The sequence below is a fragment of the Mus musculus genome, chromosome 9, assembly GCF_000001635.26.
Source record: "Mus musculus strain C57BL/6J chromosome 9, GRCm38.p6 C57BL/6J".
NCBI lineage: Eukaryota > Metazoa > Chordata > Mammalia > Rodentia > Muridae > Mus > Mus musculus.
Window position 1 is genome coordinate 14,884,682 of NC_000075.6, and position 27,150 is coordinate 14,911,831.

The following is a 27,150-nucleotide window of genomic DNA, read 5'->3' on the forward strand; positions in this document are numbered from 1 at the left end:
CAAGTAGCCTGCTCTGGCTGACACAACACCAAACAGCTCAGGCGAGGCCGGAAGTCTCAGTGGAAGCTGTCAGAGCTGATGTCTGATGAGGCCTCTCTTCCTGGCTTTCAGTACTTTCGTCCTCACGTGACCTTTCTTGAATGAGACTGCATCTCCTCCTATGAGGACACTAGCCCTTCCTATTTATGGCTTACCTCATGACTTCATTCAAAATAACTATGTCCCTAAAGCCTCATCACCCAACAGTCACCCTGGAAGTGAGGACTGCAACAAATGAAGTTGTGAGTGTCATAACTCAGCTGAAAGCAATGTGCTTATAAACAATTTGTTGAATGTTTCCCTTCTGTTCAGCATGTTTCCATCACGTGCTTTGAAATTATGTGCAAATGGCTTCTATGCTGACTTCCAAGAAGAAGCCAGTGTATGGTTGGCCAGCCTGACTTAAAATGGGGAATGCCACTAAGGTCTCTAACTTGTAATGTTGACAAGGCATTCAATCTAGGCAGAAAGAAGTCATGAGAGATTTGATGGGATCACTACTGAGTTCTCATTCAGCTTCAATGCACATTTTAAGGAGAAAAAATAATCAAAAAGAAATAAAAATTAAGTTGCATACAGGAAGTATGCCTTTTGAGGAAGTATGATTTGGAGGGCAACCAGGGGGCAGTGTGGAGGTTTGTCAAAGGCTTTGGAGTAGCATTCACAAATGTCAAGGATCTACTGTCTCATGTCAGAGAGACAGGGCAGTGTGTTTTTCCTTCCTTTGAAGGTAAAATAATGAAAAATTCATAATGAAAATTCATTTATGAGTAGTTGGCTCTAGATCCACCCAGCACTAGAAATATCTGAAGGGCATGGACTGTGATGTCACCTTCAAACCATAGCATGTGGGGGGAAAATGCAGGAATACAAAAATCATACACACAGGGAGCCAGCCACCAGGAAAGCATGAGACCACTTTTCACAAATTTTCTGTGAGGGAAAATGATTTTTGGGCAATGAATAATTTGTGTTACTCAAAAATATACATTATTTATAATAATTGTAAATTTATCTTGGAGGTGAACAGTGAGTTTCTGTTGCCAAAGAATTGAGAGAAAAGGGGAGCTGCTTTTGATGAAGATGGAGATGTAAAGATTTAAAATAACACTTTATTTCATTTCTTTAATCTTTTCCAACTAAACTCAATAGGAAACAATGAATTGAAATTATAGCAAGAAGCAATTGTGTTCTTCAGAAAGGAGATCTTTTTAGAACAGTGTGGGATAAAGCTGGAACTGCTTCCTCAGGGAGACTAAATACTCTTTGTCCTTGGAGGAGCACTCTCTGCCCTTGGAGGAGCACTCTCTGTCCTTGGAGGTGCTCTTCTGGGAAGGAGGACTCAGTGGAGAGGCAAAGGCTGGTTGCTTCCTGTGTCTCAGAAGCTAAGAAAGGCAGGAGGTTGCAGGGGTGGGTATCCTAGCTCTGGTAGGGCCAGATAACAGGAGGCTCAACTCTGTCTCAGCCTGTTCCAGCCTATATGCAACCAAATGGTGTTCTCTGAGTCCCAGTGTCATTATCTGCAATCCAGGGTTGCTGAAGGATCAAATAGAGCTGATGAAGTGCTTGCATTATGGCAGTGGTAGTTCTATAAACGGTAGTCTCATTGATAGAAGACCCTTGACTTTGTTCAGAAAAGAAAGTGAGTAAACATTAAAGAAGCCAGCTGTGCCTAGCACTGTTACCCTCCTCCCCCCCCCCCCCCACACACACACACCTCTGCTCGACATTGGTTATTTGGCTTCGTTATTGTGACCCAACACCAGACAAGAAGCAGCTTAATGAAGTAAGGGTTTATTTGGGCTCATGACTTGAGAAGGCAGAGTCCATCTTGGTGAAGGAGGCATGGTACAGGAGCAAAACATTCAACAGTCTCAGAAGGTTGAGATGGCTGGTTACATTGTATCAACAGTCAGAAAGAAGAGAGCAGACAGCACATGGGTGTGGCTATAGGCCCCAGCCCCTCCACACTTCCTCCAACTTGGCCCTGCTTCCAAAAGGTTCCACAAACTTTCTAAAACAGTATCACCAGTTAGGAGACAAGCATTTCACACTCAAAACACAACGGTTTTTCACAAGCCTTGGTGGCTTCTTCTCAGACATCATGCTCTTTGGGAATTCTTGAGTGGCTTTTGTTCTAACTTATGACTTGTGGGTTTAGAGAGAAGCCAAAACAATTAGGGGTTAAGTTCACGCCTGCAGAGCATGCTAGTGTTGTCAAGCTTAGACTCTGACCCAAGATGCAGTGGGCATGGAAGGACACCATCCTTGACTTGATGGCTCAAAATGCTAAGTTCAAATCCCACCTCTTGGCCACATGCTGAGGAGCCAAGATCAGTTTTGATAAAATCCTTCCCATGTCAGAAGCAAAAGTTCCCATGTGGGAGTCCTACTCACCCCTTTCTACCTCCCATTCTGGCCAAGGCCTGCCAAGAATCCCATCCTGAGCAGTAAAAGTATGCCCTGCTGACTGCAGGAGAGGAGAGTTTCTGCATAAGGCTATGTGTTAGGTACTTTGCAGAGTCTCTAGCTGGAGGCTCTTACTAATATGTTGGCTCCCACGCAGACAATCAAGAGTCCTGCACTGGTTCATACGCTCCACCAGGGCCGTACTGTGGTGCAGCTGGTAGATGAGCAGGTTGGTATTGTAAAGAGGCACTCACACAAATCTGAGCATGAGTGTCCCCCTCAGTTTGTACCCATGGAATCTCATTGTTTCACCCGGTAATTGGTGGTGCTCAAACTTGCCTTCCTGTGCAGGTCTTGCAGCCTCCCATTGGCTTACCAGGCTGCATTGAGATAATTCAAAGCCAGACCCCAAAGGCCCTTATTGGACCTCTTGGACTGTTCCATTACCTACGAGAGCCTTGGCATGCCCTGTCTTTGATTCCACTATGGCAGATGGTTGACTTCAATCCCCTAAGTGTTCTGGGTTCCCCCTTCCCTTCCCCGCCAAACCATGATTTCTTCTTCCTTACCACCGAGGTTTTAAGGGTTGGATCAGGATCTCATCCTCACAGTGCAGGCTAGAAACGGTTTTAGTTACTATTCTTGCTGTGTCCAAATCCACAGCAGAAAGCAACTTAGAAAGGCTTTAGCTTAGCTCATGGTTTGAGGGAGCAGTTCACACGATGGGGAAAGTGTACAGCTAGAGCAGCCCTTGGTTGACTTCAGGAGTGTGAGGCTGTTCACACATCTGACCAGGTCCAGAGCAAAGGTAGAAGTCCTAGAGGAGTCATCTGGCGTGCTCCTTTACCCATTGCTGATAGATGTGTGTGTGTGTGTGTGTGTGTGTGTGTGTGTGTGTGTGTGTGGCTTTTTGAAGCAGGGTGTCAACTGGATCTAGGCTTGGGTGATAGCTGAGTTGGCAGCCTGCCAGCTTCCCCATGCCTGTGCCACCAGAGACAGCTCTCCCATTTTGCCCAGGCAACAGGTAAGGTTATCTCTCATGTCTGAGGCAGACGGCAAGTGGCTCTCCTGTGTTCACACCCTCAGGGCCAGCTCTTACACACTGCCTAGGCAAGAGGCAGGGTTAGCTCCTCCATTCTCATGCCCTCTAGACCAGTTCCCCTGCATCTCCGCCACCAGGGCCAGCTCTACTGTGCTGCCCAAGCAAGGTACAGGACTGCTCTCCAGAGAACTGCAGCTGGCGAGGGGCGTGGGTAGCTCTATGTAGCCCTCAGAGGTCAACATGGCCCCAGGTGGCAGCACAGACCAGGGATGTCTATATGGTCTTTGGTGGTAATATGGGCCTTGGACATCAGCACAGTCCCCTGCTGCTGCAGAGCCAGAGACCCAGACGTGACCCTCAGCACCCTCTACTCATTTTACTTCATTCCAAGATCTCATGGCATGGCATAGTGCTGTCCACATTTGAGATGGGTCTTTTTCCATCTGCAAACATGTGCAAAGATCCAGAGATTCAAATCACTAACGCACTGATCCATTTTCTGAAAAGCAGACAGAAAGCACTGGAAGACTTTGCAGGGAACAGTTCCTTCCCGAGACATGCCCCAGCCTGTGAAGTTCAGCCATTCAGCTGAACGAGTCCTGTCTAATACATCATTTCTCCTTAGGCACAGGGCTGATGGGCATGAACGAGTTAATCTCCCATGCAGTGGGCAGCTCTGCTCTTCAGCAGAGTACAGAGCGCACCTGGGAGAGAGTGGTGCTTGTGTGGAGCAATTACTCTGTTTGTGCAGGAAATAGGGAAGACAGAAGGCACCAGGCTGAAATCGCAGTTTGAGTGCTAAGCACGGGGCAGTCAGCCATTTAGCTATTAATGCATTAAACACAGGTACTTACATTGGCCAAGAACAGTGGCAGGAAAAGGCAGGAAAACTGTTAGGTGCAATCGTTTTCCTCAAAGAGCTGATAATTCAGTTCTGGGAAGTTAAGAGATATGAGTACTTGCTACGTGTGTGACAAGCATGGAGAGGAGAGAGGGTTATCCTATCCTGGCAGTGGAAGGCCTCTGAGGCCTGGAGGCCTGGCTTGGCACCTTGCACCCTTCTGTAAAGTTGCAGCTTACTGCACGTGAACTCCCTGGAGAGGGTCACCCTGGCTTCAGACACATGATGCCAGTTCCAGTGGCCCCCAGTCTGCCTGCGCACACCCATGATTGCCTGCCTGTTCACAGTTTCAGGGTTGGACAGCTTGATAAAAACATCACAGAGAACTCAAGAAGGCCCTTCAGTTACTCGATATGCTTTTGTATGTGCAAGTGTGTGAGCACACATGTGCCCACATGTATGTGTTTCTTTGTGTATGCATACGTGTGAATCGTATGAAGGTATATGTGTGTGCGTACATTGTGTGTGCCTAGGTCAGAGGACAACTTCAGTGATGTTCCTCAGGAGCCATCCACCTTGCTCTCTTTTACTGTTTGTTTGAGACAGAGTCTTCCTTCCTCTTGGCTAGACTTGTCATGCACCCCAGGGACCTACCTCCCCAGTGCTGGGATTGCAAATGTGCGCTACCATGCCCAGCCTTTAAAATGGGGGTTTTGGGGATTAAACTCAGGTTCTCACACTTGGAAGGTAAACATTTTACTGACTGAGTTATCTCCCCAGCCCAATACATGGCTTTATTATAACAGGTATGCACAGTATGAGGTGGAAGAGAGAAACATAGTTTCTGTGTCCTTCCCTTGGGAGTCAGGTTGGCACCGGCCTGGCACATCAACCTATTCGCAGGCCGGAAAGCCGCACTGAGCTGCAGTATGAAACCAGCCATGAGGACTTCAGTCTGCTTGCTTGGTGGGCATGATGGTTTAAACCACTGTATTTACCACTGAGTTCCTGTAGGCCCTTTCCTCCTTAGAGCCTCTGGCTGGACCTTCTCATGCCCCATCCTAACACTAGCTTGGGAGCTACCAGTAACCACTTTAAAGCACGAAGAAAGCATTCATCAGGAAATTCCAAGAGTTTTTAGGATCTCTACGGCAGGCTTCAAGCTAAGGAGGAGACAGATATTTCATTCAGCGCATCTTGATATAAAACATCAGCCTGCATTTTGGAAGTTAGATATCCATGGCGATATCAGCATCCCGTGGGACTTTGGGAGGCTCTGTCACCTCTGACTTGAGCCATCTTTTCTTTCTCTGTATAATTGCAGGAAGTGTCATTTCTACCACCAAGGCCATTAAAAACCCAGGCACAGAGCAGACTGCCTGGACAATAGTCATTCAGGAGCAGAAAAGGCCATAAGTTAGGATTCTTGGTTCAAAATTCAATGGCCACCTACCTGAGACACTTTTGCCAGGTCACTTAACCATTCTGGACTGTGATTTCTTACCCATAGACTGAAGAACTGAGACCTGGAAGCCAGTGGGCAATACTGCTTACTGGCCAGCATGATATTGTTCTGAGAGATGGAGAAAACCCAGAGAACCTGGGTTGATCTGGGACTCTAAGCCCTCGGTTTATCGGAGCTACTGTTGGCTGATTTGCTGTTGTTCATTTGAAACTGTGCTGATTGGTACTTTCTATAAGTCTATTGTTCTAACCATTAAATGCTTTCCGTGCCTCTGGGGAAGAGAAGCACACATATGTAGGCACCTCGCACGCTCTGAAGTGAGGCTCTGCAACTTAGGGACCTTAGCTTGGTAACTCTCCATTCACTAATGGGGACCACAATACCAGCCTCTGAGGCTGTGGTTACAATGCATGCTAATGTGTGTTGATAGTTTGTAGACAGAGGTTAATTTACATAAATCTGCTTCTGAGCACAAAGGCTTTGCAATAGGAAAGCATGCTGTGCCTTTCTCTACTCACCTCTCAGTTCACCCAAGGCCAAACAGCTCTTAATGTTGCTTATATAATTACCTTGCTTTGTTCTCTCTTACTTTATGGACCTCCAGAAAGAAAATCATTTGCCCTGTCTGACAGCTTGAGTTTAAAACATGGTAAGTGCCAACGAGTCAGGGATTACTGGAAGAGCAAAGAGGTTATTTTATGGTTATGGAATCATAAACAAGTATGGAAGGAAGAATGGCCCTGCCCTCACCATTGAGAGTCCACCACGTTCTTCCTTGATGAAAATCCACTGTTATGGTAACCGAGTGGCCACTATGGCTCTCTCCTGGTGAGTCTCTACTGCTATGATAACATTCTGACCTCCATAGAATTAGCTCTAAAATCATTTAGGAAATGGGATATACCTGGGGAAAATCTAGAGATCCAGAAGGGATTAGCATCTGGGCTAGAGTGTCAGTCACACCCCTACTTAGAGCACCAGCAAGGGTGCTTATCCAGGAAGAGAGAAATCAGAGTTTCTTTTCATTACCTCTGGCTGGAGAGAGAACCAAGGACATGGGGCCCTTTCTTCTAAGCTGCCTGGCACATTTCAATCTCCATTTTCATCATCACGATGACTACAGAACCTGGTAATCCTACATTCTTGTTAGAGACCCTGAACCTGAGGATCAGCTAAACCACACTCTGATTTCTGACCCAGGGAAGGTGTGGACTGATGAAAATCAGAAGCCACTAACAGTTGCTGATACTTTGTTACCTAGAGTTATCTATGATTTGACTGTTCCCCACCCCCAAACCGCAAGAAATCAGCCGCAACCTAGCAAGAAGTACAGCTTTGTACTTCCAGTTGCAGGTTGGTGATGCCTTGGTCAGTGATGTTGGCTTCCTTACTCTTTGTTCCCATTCAGCCCCCACCCAGAAAGCCAGATCTATCACAGAAGACGCCCCACAGTTCATCACCCTGCCCTCAGCTTCCACAGCAAACTCCCACCTGAGCATGCTAAAGCAATCCCCACAGCTTCCTCTTCTTCTTTAAATGATGAGTCCTTCCACTTCTACCTGACTCTGCATCTCTGCCAATTGGCAAGGAATGCTGGCTGGTAGCCTTGCCATGGCAACATCTGAGCCAACAGCCTTCTTGCTCTCATTTGCCCCCGGGGTTGGGGATGCCTTCTGTTTCTACCCACAGCGTCGGATAGCTTCTTGTTGATCGTTTTAGAGACAGAGCCCTATGAGCCTTCAGAGAGAAAAGAGAAGGGGGCTGTGGAATAAAGAAACCCATCCTTTTTGCTGAACCCTGACACATGGATTCAGAGTGAAACTATGACAGTCTCCTGTGGCAGGCAGTGGCAGACAACACTAGGCTGTAAGCAGAGTGCTGTCTGTAACCACCTTTCTAAGAAACAGCCCCAGAGAAGAAATTAACCTCCGATTGCTCCCCGGTGAGATACAGATGACTCGGCTCCTCCATGCTGCTGGCATCATGGGCAGCTTAGAGTAGAACCTTACTCCCTCTGTCATCTCCAGCATTCTGCTCTCTCAAGGCTGCCATCACATTTCCTAGCAGAGCCATACGTGGTAAAATCAGTTGTCAAGCCATAGATGACAAGCGTGACCCCACAAGGCCCAGCCTGGCATGAGGGAGGGGTTACCCTAAGGGAGGCTCAGGCAGGGGCATCTGGGCTCAGGAAGAGGACTATGAAGGGGTTGGATACACCTCAAGGTCTGGATAATGAACTTCATTCTGTTCCACAGACAAAGCAGATCAGTGGTCCATTAATTAACAAACATCTCTCATCTTCCCTCGGTGTGACTTTGGGGTGTGTATCTGTTACTTTCCTGTTGCTGAGACAAAACATCTGATAAAAGCAAGTTAAGGAGAGAGGGTTCATTTTGGCTCAAGGTTCAAGGGTGCAGTCTATCATGGTGGGGAATATATGGGGCAGGAGTGAGTCTCTTGGTCACATGAGGGTTCCCTTCAGGCCTCTGAATAGCAGGGAAATGAGCCACTAAGGGACAAGAATGAAACTCAGTTCAGCCCAAATTAGGTACTTATGTTGGGACAAATCTTGGAGAGTCTGGTACCAGTTTATTTTAGCCATATTTAAGCACAGCACAATTCTGGAAGTTTCCTGATAACAGTTACCTCAGTCCTTTGAGTACAGCAAAGCTTAAGGCATGTTTACATTTGTAGCTCTTTCATAAAGATGTGTTCTGTGGACTCAGAAACAGTGCTCACAATAAAGGTCTAGGGAGCATGACTGAGGTAAACACAGTGCCAGTGGGTGTCAGGATTGGCCTGGCCCTAAGATAACACAGAGGTCACTTAGGCTGTTGTGAAGTGCCATCATCCATAGGGTTGGCTTCTATGGCCTAGAAGCAACAATCAAGATTTAGGAGGAAAAGATCAGAGATAAACAAACATAGTGTTCTGGGTGATATGGGTAGAGCCTGGTTCAACAGGGAGCAGAGAACTGTAAACTCCATTTTACTCCGAGCATTCCAGGAGAAGAGCCAAGTATCTTCTCCCTTTGGAGAGAGCAGCGGCATGTTTGCGTTTATCTGTGTGCACCGTGACCTTTGCCTTCTGCATGGTCACTGCGTGGTCACATCGCACCACAGGCAGGAGGAGAGGAAGTGACGGCAGCTCCATTTCTCCTTTTTATTCTTTAGTCTGAGACCATACCTTGGATGGTGACATCGACATTCAGGGTGGCTCCTAGGCATGCCCAGAGGTGTGTCTCTTGGGTGATTCTAGATCCTATCGAGTTGATGGCCAATGTGAGGCCTCTCAGGCAGTAAAGATGGATTTTAGTTCTCCATCCCCACCCAGGGGAGGCGAGGAGACAGGCATCGGGTGCTTAGCAAAGTTCATCTAGTTGGCTGACAAAGTGACTTCATTATAGGCAAGATGGTGAGAAGGGTGTGTTTTTGGGACAGTGGTCCTGTTGAAGAGGAAGTGGCATGGTGGCCCCCACTTCCTGACATGCTATTAGCATTACTTGCAGGATAAAAAGAGAAACACCTGCCCCTTATTGCATGGGCCAGTGGCTCTGACCTGTGCATCGTCTGGTTTGCTTGTCCTCTTATCACCTCCTATCCTCTTCTGCAGTCTTGACAAGTACTTTGGATGGTGTGCCATTTTCTAAAACAGAAGGTGTGCAGAGTAGCAGAAATGCTAAGCATGAAACTTCCCAGCATGGAGTAGACTCACCACACACTGGTGTAGGCTCAGGATGCAGAATCTGAGATGGGTGTGGGAAGAAATGGCTACATTTCCTTAGCAGTGCTCTGAGACTGTTGGTGAAGCTCAGTGGTGTAGAAGGTGCCTCTTGCTGCTAGCCTTTTGAGAGCAGATAGGAGAGAGACACTGTGACATCTACTTCCCCACATCATTGTTTTAGGGACCCATGATTTGTCATCAGCATCTCTGTATTCCACTTGACAAGGCAACTCTGTTGCAGAATAGAGCAGACTTCCAAGGGGAGAGAGTAGACAGTAGCCAGAGAGACCACTGCCCCATGGTTTTCCCGAAAGGCTTTGTCCCAGTATTTGACAGTCTAGATTGAGTGTTATATAAAGAAACACCGTGTCTCGTATTTAATAAGAAAGCCTCCTGCTAGCAGGCACATCCAACCTGTACCTCATGGGCTTCATGTACCTAGAGACAGCTATGAATGTGGCCAAACACAAACTCTGAAACTTACTTAAAACATTATGATGTTTATTAGCCTTTTATTTTATAACCTGATCGAGTGGCTTTTTAAAAATAGTTTGTTTTTATTTTTAACTATGTGTATATGTATGTGGTTCTGTACATGTGAGTGCAGTACCTGAGAAGGCCAGAAGAGGGCATTGCTGGAAGTTGCCTGAGGTGATGATGGGAACCAAACTCGGGTATTCTGCCTGAGTGTGAACTTTGTAGGTGACAGTGTTGTGTAATGTTGAGACAAGAGGTTGGCCACGGCTGTGTGCAGGGCTCCTGGAGACAGCTTAGAGAGTTTCCCATTAGTGACTTTTAGGGCCATTCAGGGTGTCACACCTCTTCCTAGGACCAGAGATAAGACTCAAGATCCATTCCTCGGACTAGCAATTATTATTTTTTTCTGCTCCATTCCTTTGAGCATAAGGGTGTGATCCACCCCAGGTCACCCCCCCCCCAAGCCTGCTAACAGCTAACCAACCACCAGACACTCCCATTTTCTTTCGACTTGATCAGACTCAGCTCTTCAGCATCCAGAGCTCTGTTTGATAACAATTCATGGTGCATGCTCTGTGCTACTGAAAGAGGGCTGATTAAAACTGTCACACTAAAAACAGATATGTTGGGAAATAATCTCAGCTTCCCCGAGCTGGGGAATGGGTTCTGAACTTAGAGATTACTTACTAATGAATTAACGAACCCACGGCACCCCACAACTTCCTGTGCTGTTGTGATGCTCTGAGGGCTCCGAGGGAAGGAGGCTACACATGATTTATGCCCACAAAGGATTAGCTGAACTAAGCTATTTGAGCAATGAGCCCCTTCAGAGACCCGGCTTCCTGCAGCTTTTTGCTATAGCACCGGATTCTAGCTTAGGAAAAATTGCTCCTTCCTCCCAAAGCTCACCACTGAATGGAAGTAATCACAGCCTGCTAAGTACTAGTTCATTCTGCATGAAGCAGGCAGAGGGCCTGAGCCCATCAGCTTCACAATCAGCAGCTGTTCCAGAGTGCTCTGACATAGCCTTCATTGCTGTGGGCAGATGCAAAGCTCAGAGGGGCTTTTCTGTTGCTGCTGCCAACTTTTAGGATTCATATAATGTGTTCTTAGCCGGAAAAGAATCCTCTCTGGGTTTTGAATCTCACTCTTTGGTGGAGTTTGGTCCTCTGAAAAGTTCATCCTCCCATATGGTGGAGGAGAGATAAGCATCCTGGGCTGTGAACTTGGAAAGCTAGCCATGAGGATCAGCTGCCCAGACCCCACAGTGTGGCCAGAAAGCCCCTGAGGTTCCAGAGGTTTGAGCATCTAATCTCAGCAGATGGCCGAAGCTTGGTGCTAACTGAGCCAGCATTTTATATCTGAAGCAGTTCATTCTACACATGCATTTAAATGGTTTCTGTCTTTGTCTCCATAGGCAAAGAATGGTTGTCCCACTAACCTGTGCTCAGCCTTGGGCTCTTCTGCCTGTCTTCTGTTCCCTTGCTTCATCTCCGCTAGCACTCCTCATCTACCCCAAGTATACACCCCAGAAAACCAAATAGTTCTCCAGGTGTCTTTACCATATCCATTTCTTCTATTTTGGCTCTTCTTCTCCCTCCCAGAGTCCCCTGTGCTCCCTTTCCTAACAGATGTCTTGTCTATAGTTCTTGAAGTCTCTTTTTTATTGTTTTCTTACATTGTTGCACTACTTTTATTAAAATATCAATTTTCAAGGACAGGAATTCTGTCTGTTTCCTCAATAAGCCATTTAAGGAGACGAGCTGTAGTGAAAAGCCCAGAGAAATGTACTCAGTGTGCATCTCTATGTTGGAAGAAGGGCACAGGGGTCCAGTAACACCTCTGCACCAAATGCACCCTTCATCTTGACTTGAAGTCCAGGTTTAAACAGAGAGCAAGAAGTATGCATGATTATGCTCAAGGAGTCCCACCCATACTTGTCTCAGATGCAGTCTTCCCTGAAGATGATCTGCTAAGGTGTCAGAACTGTGTGACATCTCTTTCCAGGAAACAACATATTCCTCCTCCGGTTGGTCCCAGGCTCCAGCCTGTTCCTTCTCCTAGCCTAATACTCCTAGGGAAAGTTTATCTTATCAAGTAGTCTGATAGACAAAGATAGGCACAGTGTTTCTTTAGAATATCTTCATTCCTGACACACAGATAGCAAGAACTAGAAGAGCAGCTGTTAGCTTCCTTAGTTTTGAATGATTTGTGTGGATGGGCAGGAGGTATGAACACAAGTGTGTGGGTATGTATACGTGTGAGAAGATAAGCAGGCCAGAAAGGGGTTCTGGATTCCTCTGAGCTAGGGCCAAAGATGCTTTTGGGCTCCTGGCTTGTCATGTAGGTGATAGAATACGAACTCTGGCCACCATGATTGTGTGAAATGGAGTCATCTCTCCAGCCACTATCCTAGTTTTTCAATCTATGATTCCAAATGGGACCAAGTGGAAGAAAACAAATATTATTTTACCCAGTCATATGGGACCCAAACTACCTCATTTCCAGCATCCTCTGCCAATAGCACAGATTTCAGGGCAGACCAAAAGCCTTCCTTCTCTGCCTTTGATTCTCTGCCAAAATGCAAGTTGTAATAGGGACAGCCTTCAAACAAAGCATGTCCTGACTAATCGGCCTTCCCTGGGGCCCACTTAAGTGGTCCTCATTTACCTCCACACTCTTACTAAGCAGAGTCTTCCAGTGGACAGCCCCATCCCACATCTAGAAATTCCCAGCAGCATATAAACAAGCATTCACAAAACCAAACCAGCTCTATAAAACACACCCAGCCCTCATTCTTAAGTGTAGACGGATAAGCCGAAGTCACCAGACTTGGAAAACCAGCGGAGTACAGAAAACATCAGAGAGCAGAACAGAGCAACCTTGGGGGATGTGCATCTTTCAGAGACTAGGGACAGCTTTTGAAAAAAAAATTTAATTAGATCTTCGGTGAGACTTAAGAAGATATTACAGCCTCAAAACCCAGAGCAGCAGGCGGTGACAAACAAGGGAATGGGAAACCTCTCCTGGAAATAATTAAAAATGGATTGCTGAAATTAAAAAGATTGGAAGATGAATTCAAGAAACTATCAGGACACAGTGTAGAAAGATAGTCTGTATAGCAGAAAAGAAAAACCAGGTTAAGAGTTAACTTTGTGTGGATAAATGGTTAGGGGTGGGTTCCTCTCAGCCATGGTCTTGGAGTAGAAGACGGTGCTGGCTGGAGCTTTGAGCTAGGCGTCAGAAGTCCTTAGGCCCATGTGTGTTAGTGCTTATCCAGACAATCTGAGAGTCAACAGTTCACTTCTCTCTAGTAAAACCTCCCACTTCTCTATCCCAAAGTGGAGAGGGGCAGGAATCAGTCTCTCTAGCCATACGAGCTCTCCCAGCTTTACCAGCCTCATCTCACCCTTGCTTCCTTCCTTATTGACTACAGTTCTGCCTCATTCCACCCTGGGCCAGGCTGTTCAGTACAAGCACTGGAGCTGGGGAACAGCTGGAGATGGGGTGGGTCAGCTGGACACGAAGGTCAGCTGGAGCTGGGGGGAGGGTCAACTGGAGCGGTGGGTCAGCTGGAGATGGGGGCTAGCTGGAAATGGGGGTTGGTTGTAGCTGGGATAAGCTGGACATGAGGGTCAGCTTGAGATGAGAGTTGCCAAAGACTGGGTGTGTAGGCTAAGGATGTGCAGTCACATGGAACTTTGGGGTCTGCTGGAGATGGGAGTTAGATTTTGCTGGTTTCAAACATATCTTGGCCATGTTCTAGTCTGAAAAGTGAAGATAAAGGCTATGCATCAGTGCTTTCACGAGACTCCAATGGAAAACCTGACCTGTTACATACTTAGAGACCTTCCTGTGCATCCAGTGGTTGATAGAACCTGACTGCTTAACAGAACTAGTCTTGTTTTCTTCACCTCAGTTCTAACTCTACTTTGGTGAGTTTTACACTTATAACACTTTAAAATCATTAAAGTCTTGACTGCATGAGCAAGACACCCTCAGTTTCTCCATGGTTCTCCATTCTGAAGAGAAAGATGGGGGTGGGAGTGTCCCTGTATTATATGTTGGCTAGCTTCAAACTTAGTCAGCCTTCTGCCTCAGACTCCATGGTGTGTGTCACCATGTCTGGCTTCCTGTAGGTAATTTTGAAGGTGTATGTATTAGTTCATTTATAAGCCATGGGCAGCTCTGTTCTTTGGGGTCTCTGTGTCTCAAAGGGCTTTGAGAACATATTTTTTTGTTCTCCACTGAAATTCAAGCCTTGCTTCTCTGAAACTCTTTCAGGACCCATCTAGCTGGCCCTTTTCTTCTAGATATCCTATACAGGAGTTTGTCCTTGTTATTTCTGACAGCTGTCCCCTGCTCCAGATTCTGAGCACCACACTTGGCTTTGCGACAGAGACAGAGTTCGTGTCAAGAGAGAATCAGCATTCTTGAGAAAATACCTGCTGTGTCCTCTTGTCACAAGAAAGTGTGACAGGGAAGCCATCATCTAGCATTGGGAGGGGTTAGCTTCTGACTCTGGGAGGTTCCTAGCACACAGATCAACACCGTGGATCTACTCATAGGGAATACTTGAGGCAGTGGCCCTTCTACAAGCTAATGCTATACTTCTGTTTCAGGCTTTTGGATGTGATCTAGCAAGTGGGGCTCCCTGGGTCCCCCCTTCTTTGTTTGTAAATTAAATCATCTGGTCCAACACCTCATTTCTCTCAGTGGAAAAGAAAATCAAAGCAATCTTGACATGAAGATCAAAAGAATTGTCAAGAGTTACAGAGCAGTGGAAAGGCTTTGGGGATTTAGCTGAGTGGTAAAACATGCGCCTAGCAAGCATAAGACCAGGGTCAGTTCTCAACACGGGGGTGGGGGGTTGGGTGTATTAGAAAGTAGAAAAAAGCAGCTTAGAAGTCAAGGGTCCAAAATTCAAGACCAGCACGTCATGACTGTGGATATGGTTCAGTTGTTAGGGTACTTGCCTAGCAGGTTAGCTCCCTAGCACAGCCCGAGACCAGGGGCGATGGCATATGTGGATAAGCCCAGAACTGGAAGGTGGACGGAAGAAGATGAGGTTTAAGGTCATCCTTGAGTTCCAGGGCCAACCTGGGATTCATGAGAGTCTTTCTCAAGAAAAGAGAAGGGGAGAGAAGAAAGGAAGGGACACACACACACACACACACACACACACAGTGTATAAGAGAAAAACATTCCAAATGACAAATAAATATTAACAATTCTCATACCCCTTAATAGTCAAGGAAATTAAAATCTTAATGAAGGCAAGGCAGCTCTCTCGATGCATCTTGGATTGGTGCTCATGGGACTAGACCAGAATGACACATGGAGAGTAGAGTTTCCTAGCCTTTTATTGAAGGTACCATGATAGGACATGTCGCTTGGCTGTCAGCATTGTCTCTGTCACAAAAGAGATGGCTGTGGACAGAAGAAGCGCCGGAGTCCTATAGTAGTGCCCATTTGTAAAGGCAGGAGAAATGAGGCACCGTAGACTGCTGGGTACCAGCTGCCATCCAGACCAGTGGAGATGGAGCCAAGCATGGAGGGGACCCTGGGAGGCATGAGAAATTCAGGTGCCAGCCTGCCCCCAACATGAATAGCCTGAGGATGGAGATGGCCATGGCCCAGAAGGATCAGGAAATGTGGGTTGGAGAGGGAAGCAGGGATCAGGGATGGAACAACAGGCACAGAGAGAAGGCTGGGAGGGTGTAAGAGAGCTGTGGGGCTAAGGCAGAGCCGGCAAAGTGGAGGGCCACTTCCACGTTGGGGTTGCTAAGGGTGGGCTCAAACCACTTCTGCAGACACCGCCCACTGTTCCTGCGCTCGGGACTGGCCTTGAATGTGTTGTTCCAGATCTTCTCACACAGGTCATCCGGGGTGGGGAAGTGATACGAAAAAGGGAGGCAGGGCTCATGTGCGGGGCAGTGTTTCTTCTCTGTGGGGATTGAGAACGGGCTCCTAACTTTCCACTGTCCCTTCCCTTCTGAGCCCCGTGCAGCCTCACCCAGTCTGAGGGCCACAAGTGCGTAGTTAATCCACTCACCCTCACTCCAGTCCCAGCCATGGAGCCAGTTGGATTTACAAGTCAAAGATGAGTGGCAGGCTCGCCACCAGTCCTCACAATCCTCCTGGCACAGCGGCACGCCCCAAACCCGCTGCTCTTCCTGCCCGTTTGGGACCACCTGGATGCAGAAGAGAGGGGCATATTTTAATTCTTTACAATGTAAGTATTATTTCTTCTCTCCGCGTGCACGTGTTTACATTCTGTAAATGCAGGCGAATGTGTGTGCGTGCACGCATGCTAGCACCCATGCCTCTCTCTGCAGAGCCCAGGGAACAACCTCAAGTATTGGTCTTCAGGCACCATCCACATTGGTTCGGATTTTCTCTTTGGCCTAGACCTGACCAAGCAGGCTAGGCTGGCTGGCAAGCAAGCTCCTGGGACCCACCTGTCTCTGCCTCTGCAGTGCTGGGATTATAGCAACATACCTCCACATCTGGCTTTTTTTTTTTTTTTAAATAAGGATTGAACTAAGGTCCTCATGCATAGTGATAAGCACTTCACTGACTAAGCTATCTCTCAGCCCTAGGCATCATCATCGGCATCATCATCATCATCATCAATTATTGGATAAATGAGAACCGTGAGGCAGAGCAGCTCATTGGTCCCAGGCCTTACAGTTAGTAAGTACAGGAGATAGAATTCACACTCAGATTCATCTCATTCCACCCTGCCTTATCCTACTGGCCCTCATCAGACAGTGTCTGTCATGTTATCATGCAGGGACAGAGGCATTTTAGCTTCCTTTTCATCCCTGTCTCCAGCAGAGACCTCTGGCTCTGCTCTTATCCCTAGAGGGGCAGCATCTCCTGTTCCTACTTGCCTCCTGTAGATGCCAGCCTAGGATTGAATGGAAGGGTGTTGCATGAGTCTGCCTCCTGTCTCCTATGTCCTCACCGGCTGGATCCAAGGCCCCAGGTTGGGGGAACACTCATGGAAGCAGATGGCCTGGATGAAGTGCTTGCGACAGGCCGGGGTCAGCAGTCCACAGTGCATCATGCTGAAGTTAAAGAGCAAGGGCTCCTCAAGGTGGGCTTCCCAACTTGTGGAACGTGTGCAGCAGGCATTGTCCTCCCAAGGCCTGCACTGAGGTGGGGGCAGAAGGGCGTCAGGAGAGGGGATATGAGCACCTCTCTAGAGGAGGAACTCTAGTATCTGAAGAATGAGGCGCACCTGACCATTGACCTCCCTCCCCTCTGCCTTCTTGCCACAAAGTATAGCTTCCAGGTGTCTGCTCCAGGGGGTGGGGGTGGGGCAATAAATCCAGGAAAGCAAATAGAAAGATTCAGGAACCTGGGTGGTTATCACGGGTGGGAGGAGCTTCTCGTTGGAATGTTCCTCCTCCCACAGCCTTTAGGAAACTGACAAGGAGACAAATTAAGGTCTGTCTCGCCAGCGCATGTTGGCAGGGAGGCTTGCTCTGACCCACGGTTAGCTAGCATAGCCTCTGGGATCACCACATGACCTGTTTCCCAAGCGGCCAGAACAGCTTAGTGGCAAAGCCCTAGATGGACCCCAAATTAAGGATCTAAATGATTAGGGGTGGTGGGGTACAGAGACCACCTGGTCTGTATTTCTTCTCAAATAATCCTAAGAAGCTGCCCTAGCCCCTGGGCCAGCGCTGCTCTGTACCTCCTGGTAGAGTTCGTCTTCTGGGCCAGGTTCTTGCTTGTGGCGCTTGGAATTCATGCAGACGCTGAGCAGTTTGTCCCCTGCCAAGGTGGGTAGGACTGCCCACAACCCCAAGAGGATCTGCCACCACTGTGCCATGACCTGCCACAGAGAGAAGCCCATGGTAAAGAGAACCTAGTCTTCTGAAAGACCAGGAAGGTAACACCCACCCCACTCCTGCCAACCACCAGGCACTGAAGAGGGAGGAGGGGCTCCAAGGCTTCCTTAGGTTGCTGAAATATTCTGGCTGCTCCTAGAACCTTCTGTGTAGAGCAGCATCACAGAATGTAGAGTAAGACTTGGATCTGGCACTCATTACAAACCATTGCAGGAATGTAGAAAGCAAACTGACCAACAGGGGAAAAGAGAAGAAAAAGAAAAACAAACAAACAAACAAACAGCAGCTCTGAAGAGGAGGCCAGGCAAGGAATGGATCTAAGCTGCTCACTTAGATACAGTTTGCTAGTTTGGTAATAATATGGATTCGAAGTTTAGAGCTTTAATCCCAGCCCACAGCCAGCCTCTTGGCCAAGTAACCAATTCCCAGTAAACAGATTCTCCTTATGGCAAAAGAACATGGTGGGGTGGGATGTCAAAGCCAGCTTTATCCATCACATGCCAACCCTAGTTCTATTCCCTAGGAAGGGTCCACACCAGCTCCTCAGAGTAGTTCATCCCCACCCTGACCCTTCAACCAATGAGCTTTCCTTAGCTCATTTCAACCAACCCCAGTCTATCTCAGAGACACCCTATGTGTCAGGCTGTAACAGACAGCCTAAGACCCCTGCTGGCCTCTCAGGGCTAGGGGCTGAGGAGACTTCCACCTTTAAGCCCTCATCCTAGCACAGGAACACGAAGGCTGGCTTGTACCTTGGTGTTTGCTGATACATTTCCAGTTCTCTTCTGGGTTGTACTGGCAATGGGGGGCGGTGGTGGAGAGGCTGGACAGAGAGATCGCCCCTCTGCTAGAACAAGGGCAAACCCGGCTTCAGGAGGGCTCCAGTCAGTCCTCACTGCCAGGACTTCATGGGTCTTACGTCACCTAGGCTTGCTGGGAGCCTGCCCTACACATCAGCAGTTTAGCCGGAGTAGTAGTCTACCTCAGGATGTCTGAGATGTGACTTAGAGACCCAGACTCTTCTGCAGAACCCATCCTGAACTCCAAACCCAAGACTGTTCTTCCACAGAGCCAGCTCCAAGTTTGCACAAAGAACAACTATTCTGAAAGACCGGGAAGGTAAGATGAAGAGAGGAAAGACACCAGCCCCCTCAGCATTGTCTTCAGATGTACCTTCAAGGCAGGGCCCTCCTGTTGCTCCTCCTGATGCCAAAGAGGTGAGCGGGCTGAGGGCGCTCCACCCACTGCCCTTTTATCAGCCTTCAGCTTCTATGAGCTACAGGTGTGGAGAGCCGCCAGTAGCTAGACCTGAGTAGCCTGCCTCCAAGAGAGAGAGAGAAACAAGACCTTGTGGTACCAGAGATCCCTGAAGTGGGTGGCAAGTTCAACTCTCAGCACTGCTTCTAACCTGTGAGAACTTGGAAATAACTTAGATTCTATCAGTCTGTTGCTCTGTAATGAGAGCTGTTGGCAGAATCTGTCCGGCGGGGTGGGGGGTGGGGGTGGGGTGAGAGGGATCATGAAAAGTTCACAGCCCAGGGATGTCTTAACAGTCCTTCATCTTTTGTTCTCAGAAGCTTCCTCGGGTCCCTTCCTCTGCTCAGACCCCTGGGGCCTCTGAGTAACAGAATCCTCCCACAGCATCCGGGTCTAGCTTAGCAGCACGCAGGTGCACAGACAGGCAGCTTGGCCAGCCAAGAATTTAAGCAACAATCAAAGCTGAAACAAAAGCCGCCCCTCAGGGCCACCAGGGGCAGCCTGCATTTGCACCCTGTGCCTGGTCTGATCGCTGCTCCAAAGGTCCCATTGGAGGTGATGCCCATAACTTTGCTTGTCTTTTATGTTCTGTCTCCAAAGGAAAAGTAGCCAAAAATCACTGAAATTTCATACAAAAAGTAGTAAATAAATAAAAACATTCCTTGTGATTTCCACCAAGGAAGACAAAGTACAGCACACGGTGTTCAGCTGCCAGTCAATGTACAAAGCACATTGATTTTGTGCAGGGAAAATAGCAGTTTCCATGCGTGGGTATGGAGTACTGAACATCCACGAGGACTAGTCACGGGGCTGGAGGCTAGGGCACTGGTACACAGTCTGGCTTACTGCCTGCAAGAATACCCCAAATGAGCACTCTCTTTTGTAGGGGATACTGAGGCTCGGACAGAGGTTGATGGAGCTAGAATCTGAGAAAGGCTTGTTTGACTCCATATTTAATGCTTATGAACCAGGTGAGGGGGATGCCCCCAGGACTGAGGGGTAGAAACTATCCAGATCTTTAAAAAAATTAAACGTCACAGTCAGACTTTGGGGGTGGGGGTGTGTTGGCTTTTCCGGAACAGAGCAGTAATGGTTATCAGCCCAACTTGCATGTCTGGTCTTCAACAGAGCTGAGACTCATTTCCTGAAGCCAGAGGCCAAATGGAAAGGCATTTCTGCTTCGAGGGTCTCTTTTGTATCGGTGTCCACAGGGACAGCAGAGGCAGGTACTCACGTCTGTCCTGTATAGACACCCAGGGAGCAACAAGTCTTGACAAGTAAGCGTTTTGGAACTGAACATTAAATTTAAAATGACTGTGGATGTGGCAAGAGCAAGAATCCAAAAATGAGTCACACGAGTCATTACTGGAATGGAAAAATGTCCTCCACAAGGAGGGAGAGAGATAAGGAGGACTCTCTTAGCCACCTCCAGGACAGAGCTATAGGAATTGTGTCAAAATTGCAGCCAGCATGGATGCAGGTGCAGTGGGGGAGGGGTGATTGCAGAGAGCTCCAGGCCAAGCATCTGTCCCTAGAGAAGTGCTGTGAGGCCCTTGAACAGAGCTCATTTTGCCTTATTTTGTCCCAGTCTTCCAGAGAAATCTGTTTTCCGATTGAAGGCTGCTAAATCAGGGCTGGCTGTGGATGGAGCCACTCAAGCAGCCGAAAACAGCAACAGATTAAAGACCAGGGGAAGAGGGGCAGGCAGTTAAAGGCATTCTGAAGGGGGAGGGAGGGGCAGTGAATGGGGTGACCTGAAGTGACAGGGATGCTGGATGGTGATGCCTGTCCTGTCTTCCCACCGTTTGGGTTATCAGGTCATCCAAAGCAATGCATTTGAAGACAAACAAAAAACAAAAAAGCTAGGACACCCCAGGGTATCTGAAGTCTGCAGCCAGTGCCAAGGCCTGACAGGAACTCTTCTTCTCAAGTATCCTCCTTACCCCCTGAATAATTAAACTCCCTTGCAAGTTTGTAGCTCTGGCAGAGGGCAGCGTGCCTCTCACTCTGGATGGTTCAATCTAATGTGAGGTGTTGTTGGCTTAAGCTCCTGTTCTTCCTGCAGCAGGGGTAGTGCTCAGAGACTCCAACCAGGCTCCCTGGTTCCCTCCAAGGCAATATCCATGCAACAGTCAAAACGGTAAAACTTCCCAGGGCGTTACTCTAACATCTGCCAACATCGGGAAAGTTGAGAGAACTTCACAGTGGATACTCATCTCCAATTTGATTTTATACGTTCTGTTTTGTGTTTTATGTTAGTTTGAGCCAACCATCCATCTCTTTCTTGAGGAATCTGTCCCCTGAGCTTCTCAAAGCAGGAAATCAGTGCACTTCCAAGTAATTCAAACACATCGTTAGCCAGATAATATCTGTCATGATTTAAAAAAAAAATCCAGAATGATCCTTTAAAAACATAAAGATGGTTGCCAGATGTTCACATTTAAAATCTTTGTATACATTTAAGTAACTGTTCATGGTTTGTGGGCTTAAATTGTTTTAATTTCATGTACATTGCTGTTTAGTATGTCTATGTGAGGGTGTCACATCTCTGGAACAGGAGTTTTAGACAGTTGTGAGCTGCCATGTGGATGCTGGGAATTGAACCCAGGTCCTCTGGAAGAGCAGCCAGTGCTCTTAACCACTGACCATATCTCCAGGTCCTCACAGGCCCTATTTAATCTAGTATCCATTTATTTCTCTGTTCTAATCTGAGGTCCATTTTTTCCTATTCTGAATTAATTGTTTGTGTGTGTGTGTGTGATGGAGTGGGCATTTGTGCCATAGACTATGTATCCAGTCAGAGGACAACTTTATAAAATCACTTCTCTCCTTTCACCTACCCTTGCTTTCACAGACAGAACTCAGCTCCTTCCTTTTGCGTGCACTGCAGAGCATTTGACTCTCGAAAATCTGTAACTGCCCTGCTCCCAAAACGTGGCTCCTTGGCAAGGTTTACTCTCTCACAGTCCACTCGCCCTCAGCCTCAGTGTCTAGGGACTCCTACTCGGTTCTGGTTCCCAGAAGGGACTGCTTGCCCCTGCCCACGAGGGATGAAGCTCCTTGGTGTGGGGAGATGCTCTCTTGGGTCTGATGTTATAGCTTTGTTCCCACCGCTGCCTTTTGCCCCATGAGCACCTGTCAGTCTCCCTCAGCCTCCCTTCTGTACACAGTTCAGGCAGACACATGCCCGAGCAAGAGTCTCATGTTATGTGCCTTTAGAAAGCAGCAACACTGGTCCAGACAGCTCCCCAGTTTACTATGACCTAGCCCACCTCTCTTCTATTCTCTCCCTTTCTTTCCCATCCTCCTCCTCTCAGACATCTTTCTCCCATCTTTAAAAGTATTTCTTGTCTCCTCCCATTCTCTTATCCTTTTCCTTATATAATTCAAACCATGAGAGAACTTATTTTGAAAGGACAACATAAACCCTATTTTTCTCCATTTAAGGATCAGATCTGATTTTAAAAAGAAGGCCACAGGCACCAGCTCCATGAACAGACCATAAGTCCCAGAAACAATGTCATAAGACACCAGGTCTAGGAACAGACCATAAAATCCAGAACAAGATATAAAACCCCCTTCCAAAGAACAGCCCAGGAATAGCCACAAGAATGGGAAAATATCTTAGAATGGGCCATCTGCACTGGATAGCCCTATCTCAGCCAATGGTTAAACATTTATGACATAGGAATGCAGGCCATTGACTCCAGACCACTTGTGACACCCTAGCACCCACCAATGAGATTTTGGATTTCCCAGTCCCTCTAGAGAGTTCCCCTGGTTCCCTATAAGAAGGCTTGCGTGCCTTTGTTTGGGGTCCCCATTTCATAAAATGGTTGACCCCCACATGCTGGTTGTTTCTGCAGAATAAATGCTCTCTGTTTTTGCGTTCTATCTGAGTCTTCCTTTAGCGATTTTCAGACCCTGACATTTACTTAAAAACAAGCATGTTTTGCAGTACCAAGGACTGAATTGGGAGCCTTGCACAAGCTCCCGCACTGAGCTGTGCCATAGCCTCTTTTCTTTGTCTCCCTCTTGCTTCTCTGATCTCTCTTCCTCCCTTTCCTTCTCTGCTCCCATTCTTGTCTCTCCCTCACCCCTCTAATTCATCACAACTGCTCTCTCTCACTCCCCCTTTCTCTCTCTCTCCTCCCCCTCCTCCACCCCTCCCATTTTCCTCTTGCAATTTTCCTCCCTCGCCCCCACAAGCTCATTCTCTGATGGTGGCTGAGAATTTCTGGGTGTCAGTGCTGGGCCTCTCATCACCACTTGAAAAAGGCCCGCTTTTTAGGTCTAATCACAAAACGGAAATGAGTGTGAAGCCTACCAGGTACTGGAGAGCATCCAAGTACAGGGACGACAGATAGAAAACATCAAAGTTGTAATGGAAAGACTGAAAATTAGACACACGTTCTCTTCCTTCCGTTCACAGCCACAGAGTATGACAGTAGGTTTATATGGTGTTGCAGTATGCAGTCTGCCCCTGCATCCTGCCCTGGAAATACCCTTTGACCCCACACCTCTCACATGTCCCTGCATTCTTTTGCTCTCTTAGCCATGCTTCTAACACCCTGTATGTGTTCTCCACGGCTCCTCTACCAGGGCCTCTCAGATTCTTCCTACCATTCCATGTGATCCACTCTTGTTGAATTTGCCAGCCACCTCCATGTGTTAGATCCGATGGGCAAAGCCTGTGAGCTCACTTGCCTCTCCATAGCTTGTGACTAAGGTAATGCCCCTGCCTCCATCTGATTCTCAGGTTCTCCATTCTTGTCTTCTGCCCACATCTCAGTGTTTTTATTCCTTGAGTACCTATTTCCCCCATGAACCTGCTCTTGAGCCTTGTCCCAGCGCTGCTTCCTTTGTCTCTGGGCCTCTGACCTCCAGCATGGTTTCCTTGATTGTCTGTGTGTGGGTCCTTAAAAAGCACTCTCCAAATCAAAACAACCCTGAGATTCCACCTCACAACAGTCAGAATGGCTAAGATCAAAAATTCAGTTGACAGCAGATGCTGGCAAGGATGTGGAGAAAGAGGAACACTCCTCCATTGTTGGTGGGATTGCAAGCTTGTACAACCACTCTGGAAATCAGTCAGGCAGTTCCTTAGAAAATTGGACATAGTACTACCGGAGGATCCCGCAATACCTCTCCTGGGCATATATCCAGAAGATGTTCCAAATGGTAATAAGGACACATGCTCCACTATGTTCATAGCAGCCTTATTTATAATAGCCAGAAGCTGGAAAGAACCCAGATGCCCCTCAACAGAGGAATGGATACAGAAAATGTGGTACATCTACACAATGGAGTACTACTCAGCTATTAAAAAGAATGAATTTATGAAATTCCTAGGCAAATGGATGGACCTGGAGGGCATCATCCTGAGTGAGGTAACACATTCACAAAGGAACTCACATAATATGTACTCACTGATAAGTGGATAATAGCCCAAAACTTAGGATACCCAAGATATAAGATACAATTTGCTAAACGCATGAAAATCTAGAAGAATGAAGACCAAAGTGTGGACACTGTGCCCCTTCTTAGAATTGGGAACAAAACACCCATGGAAGGAGTTACAGAGACAAAGTTTGGAGCTGTGACAAAAGAATGGACCATCTAGAGACTGCCATATCCAGGGATCCACCCCATAATCAGCTTCCAAACGCTGACACCATTGCATACACTAGCAAGATTTTGCTGAAAGGACCCAGATAGAGCTGTCTCTTGTGAGACTATGCCGGGGCCTAGCAAACACAGAAGTGGATGCTCACAGTCAGCTATTGGATGGATCACAGGGCTCCCAATGGAGGAGCTAGAGAAAGTACCCAAGGAGCTAAAGGGATCTGCAACCCTATAGGTGGAACAACATTATGAACAAACCAGTACCCCAGAGCTCTTGACTCTAGCTGCATATGTATCAAAAGATGGCCTAGTCGGCCATAACTGGAAAGAGAGGCCCATTGGACACACAATCTTTATATGCCCCAGTACAGGGGAACGCCAGGGCCAAAAAAATGGGAATGGGTGGGTAGGGAAGTGGTGGGGGGAGAGGGTATGGGGGACTTTTGGGATAGCATTGGAAATGTAATTGAGGAAAATACGTAATAAAAAAAAAAAAGCACTCTCCATTCCTGGCCTGTGTTCCTAGACCTCCTGTAACACTTCACTCTTCTCCCAGCTTCTCCCACCTGCTGCTCTCTGTTCCCTCTCGGTTCTGCTTTCTCATGTTGATTAATGGGACCCCTTCCCCATAGTCCCCTGGGCCAGAAGTCTATAGTTACTGTAGACTTCTCTCCGTCTCCTACCGCATGCAAGTGCTTTAACATAACATACAAGCCTCTTTGTGGTCCAGCCACTGGTTACTATGGAAACCTCCCCTTCCTTCTCATCTTCATCCTATGTGCTTATCACGCTGCTCTCTGAATGAACCACCATTCTCTGCCCTTGCACCTGCAGGTCTGTCTGTCCTGAAGACCTGACCCTGCTTCTTCACCAGCTGTTTGCCCTGCAGGGTTCCATTCTGGTGCCATTCTCTTTAGACAGCCTCTCTTTGTCTGTCCCTAGAGCAGACTTTCTCCACGGCCACCCTGATTTGGAACTTTGTTTTAACATTGCTTTTGATAGTGTGTCTTCAGCATGTTTACGATGCTATTCTTCACACTCTGAGTCCCTTGAAGGGGTATACTTTGTCCTTCTGTTCCCAGCCTCTAGCATAGTTTGTGGTGCATAGAAGGGGCTTTAAATGTTTCAACAAATGAGTTAATGCAAAGGGCTTAGTGTGACAGTCCACAGGGCTTCAGCCCAAGTCTGCGGCCAATGTTCTTTCCACACAGGTTAATTTTCAGCAAAGGTTCTGCTGTGTCAGCCTGGTATACTCAAAACTAAAGTGTCTTTGGACAATGCAGTAACCCATCAATGGTGCTATTGAAACATTTTCCCAAGTTCCATCCTTGATCCTTTCCCTAATGACTTTCAAACTGTCCTAAACATGTAAACTTAGACTGGGAGGATTCTGAATGGTTCCAACATATGCAGCCCCATTTAGACTTGGCCTCCCAGAACCTAATTCTTAGTACCCCCATACCCTGTCTCTACTCACCCTCCCCAGGGACCTGAGCTATTCTTGGTGTTAGCTTTAGACCCAAAGCCACAGCCGTGTCCTGGTGTCTGAATAAAGGATCCTACACTCTAGCTAAGTGTGTTGCTTTTGATGCCCGCAGCCCCCTTTGCTTGCATTGCACTGGATTTTCACTTGTATGATTTCCTTTCACATGGGAAATCCCACCCTTGTCCTGGATGTACCCACAACAATCTTTTCAGTTGGTTCCTCATTTCCAGGACTCAATTGGGGAGACCTGCATCTGAGTTAGGTGTCCTTCCTGAACTCCTGTGGCCCACAATGTTACCGTTATCATGAACCTACCTACCACACTGCTCTTGTATAGGCACAAGTGGACGTGTTCCCTTCTGGAGCCCAGGCTCCTGGGAAGTAGTCAGCTTGCCTAGCAGCTTCACATGTAGGAACACAGTGGGTATTTGTTAACTAAACAAAAGATTATTTTTGTACAAAAGACCCTATGATTCATTTTTTTTGTATTTTTTGGTTTGTTTTTGTTTTTGTTTTTTTAACCAAGAAGCTATCAGTAAAAATTCTCAGAAAGTCAAATTTTTATATTTGGCAACAGTATTTGGTGTATGTGCACATGTGCATGTGAATATGTGTCCAGAACCGGGAGACTTAATAGATCCCATTAGAGACGGTTGTGAGTCACCATGTGGTTGCTGGGAATTGAACTCAGGACCTCTGGAAGATCAGTCAGTGCTCTTAACTGCTGAGCCATCTCTCCATGTCTTTATGTCTCTGCTATACATTGAAAATGACTGGGAAACTTCACAATGTATTTTGTAGTTTAAAGGAATAAAATGATAAAGAATAATCACAGAATTTGCATTTGTTTGTTTGTTTGTTGTGTATATGCACATGCACACATGCCACAGCCTGAGTGTGGAGGTCAGAGGACAACTTGCAGGG

The 27,150-nt window shown here is 47.3% G+C and overlaps 1 protein-coding gene across 10 annotated transcripts; it reads right to left on the bottom strand.

Annotated features, from left to right (window-relative positions):
- Positions 1-1,132: 1,132 nt before the first annotated feature.
- Izumo1r (IZUMO1 receptor, JUNO) lies at positions 1,133-19,270 on the bottom strand. Of its 10 annotated transcripts, none has more exons than NM_176807.5 (5): positions 19,032-19,086; positions 17,702-17,842; positions 16,967-17,155; positions 16,052-16,190; positions 1,134-1,663 (listed from the first exon to the last, which is right to left on the bottom strand). In NM_176807.5, exons 2-5 carry the CDS (start codon positions 17,837-17,839, stop codon positions 1,611-1,613), a joined length of 519 nt encoding a protein of 172 aa, NP_789777.1. In that variant the 5' UTR covers positions 17,840-17,842; positions 19,032-19,086; the 3' UTR covers positions 1,134-1,610. The 10 variants fall into 10 exon arrangements, with proteins under 10 accessions (XP_017168992.1, NP_789777.1, XP_017168993.1 ...); XM_006510531.3 differs by lacking the exon at positions 1,134-1,663 and adding an exon at positions 18,611-18,702 and having other exon boundaries at positions 15,342-16,190; positions 19,032-19,246; NM_022888.3 differs by lacking the exon at positions 1,134-1,663 and adding an exon at positions 15,342-15,943.
- Between the last annotated feature and the right edge of the window lie 7,880 nt (positions 19,271-27,150).

Bases quoted from the DNA above. Each gene is read 5' to 3' on its own strand.
- Izumo1r (XM_017313501.2), bottom strand. From the start codon at position 17,863: ATGGGCTTCTCTCTGTGGCAGGTCATGGCACAGTGGTGGCAGATCCTC. The intron at 17,156-17,701 runs GTACAGAGCAGC...CCCCCACCTCAG, and splicing joins AAGACGAACTCTACCAGGAG to TGCAGGCCTTGGGAGGACAA. The intron at 16,191-16,966 runs GTGAGGACATAG...TTCTGCATCCAG, and splicing joins TGGGGCCTTGGATCCAGCCG to GTGGTCCCAAACGGGCAGGA.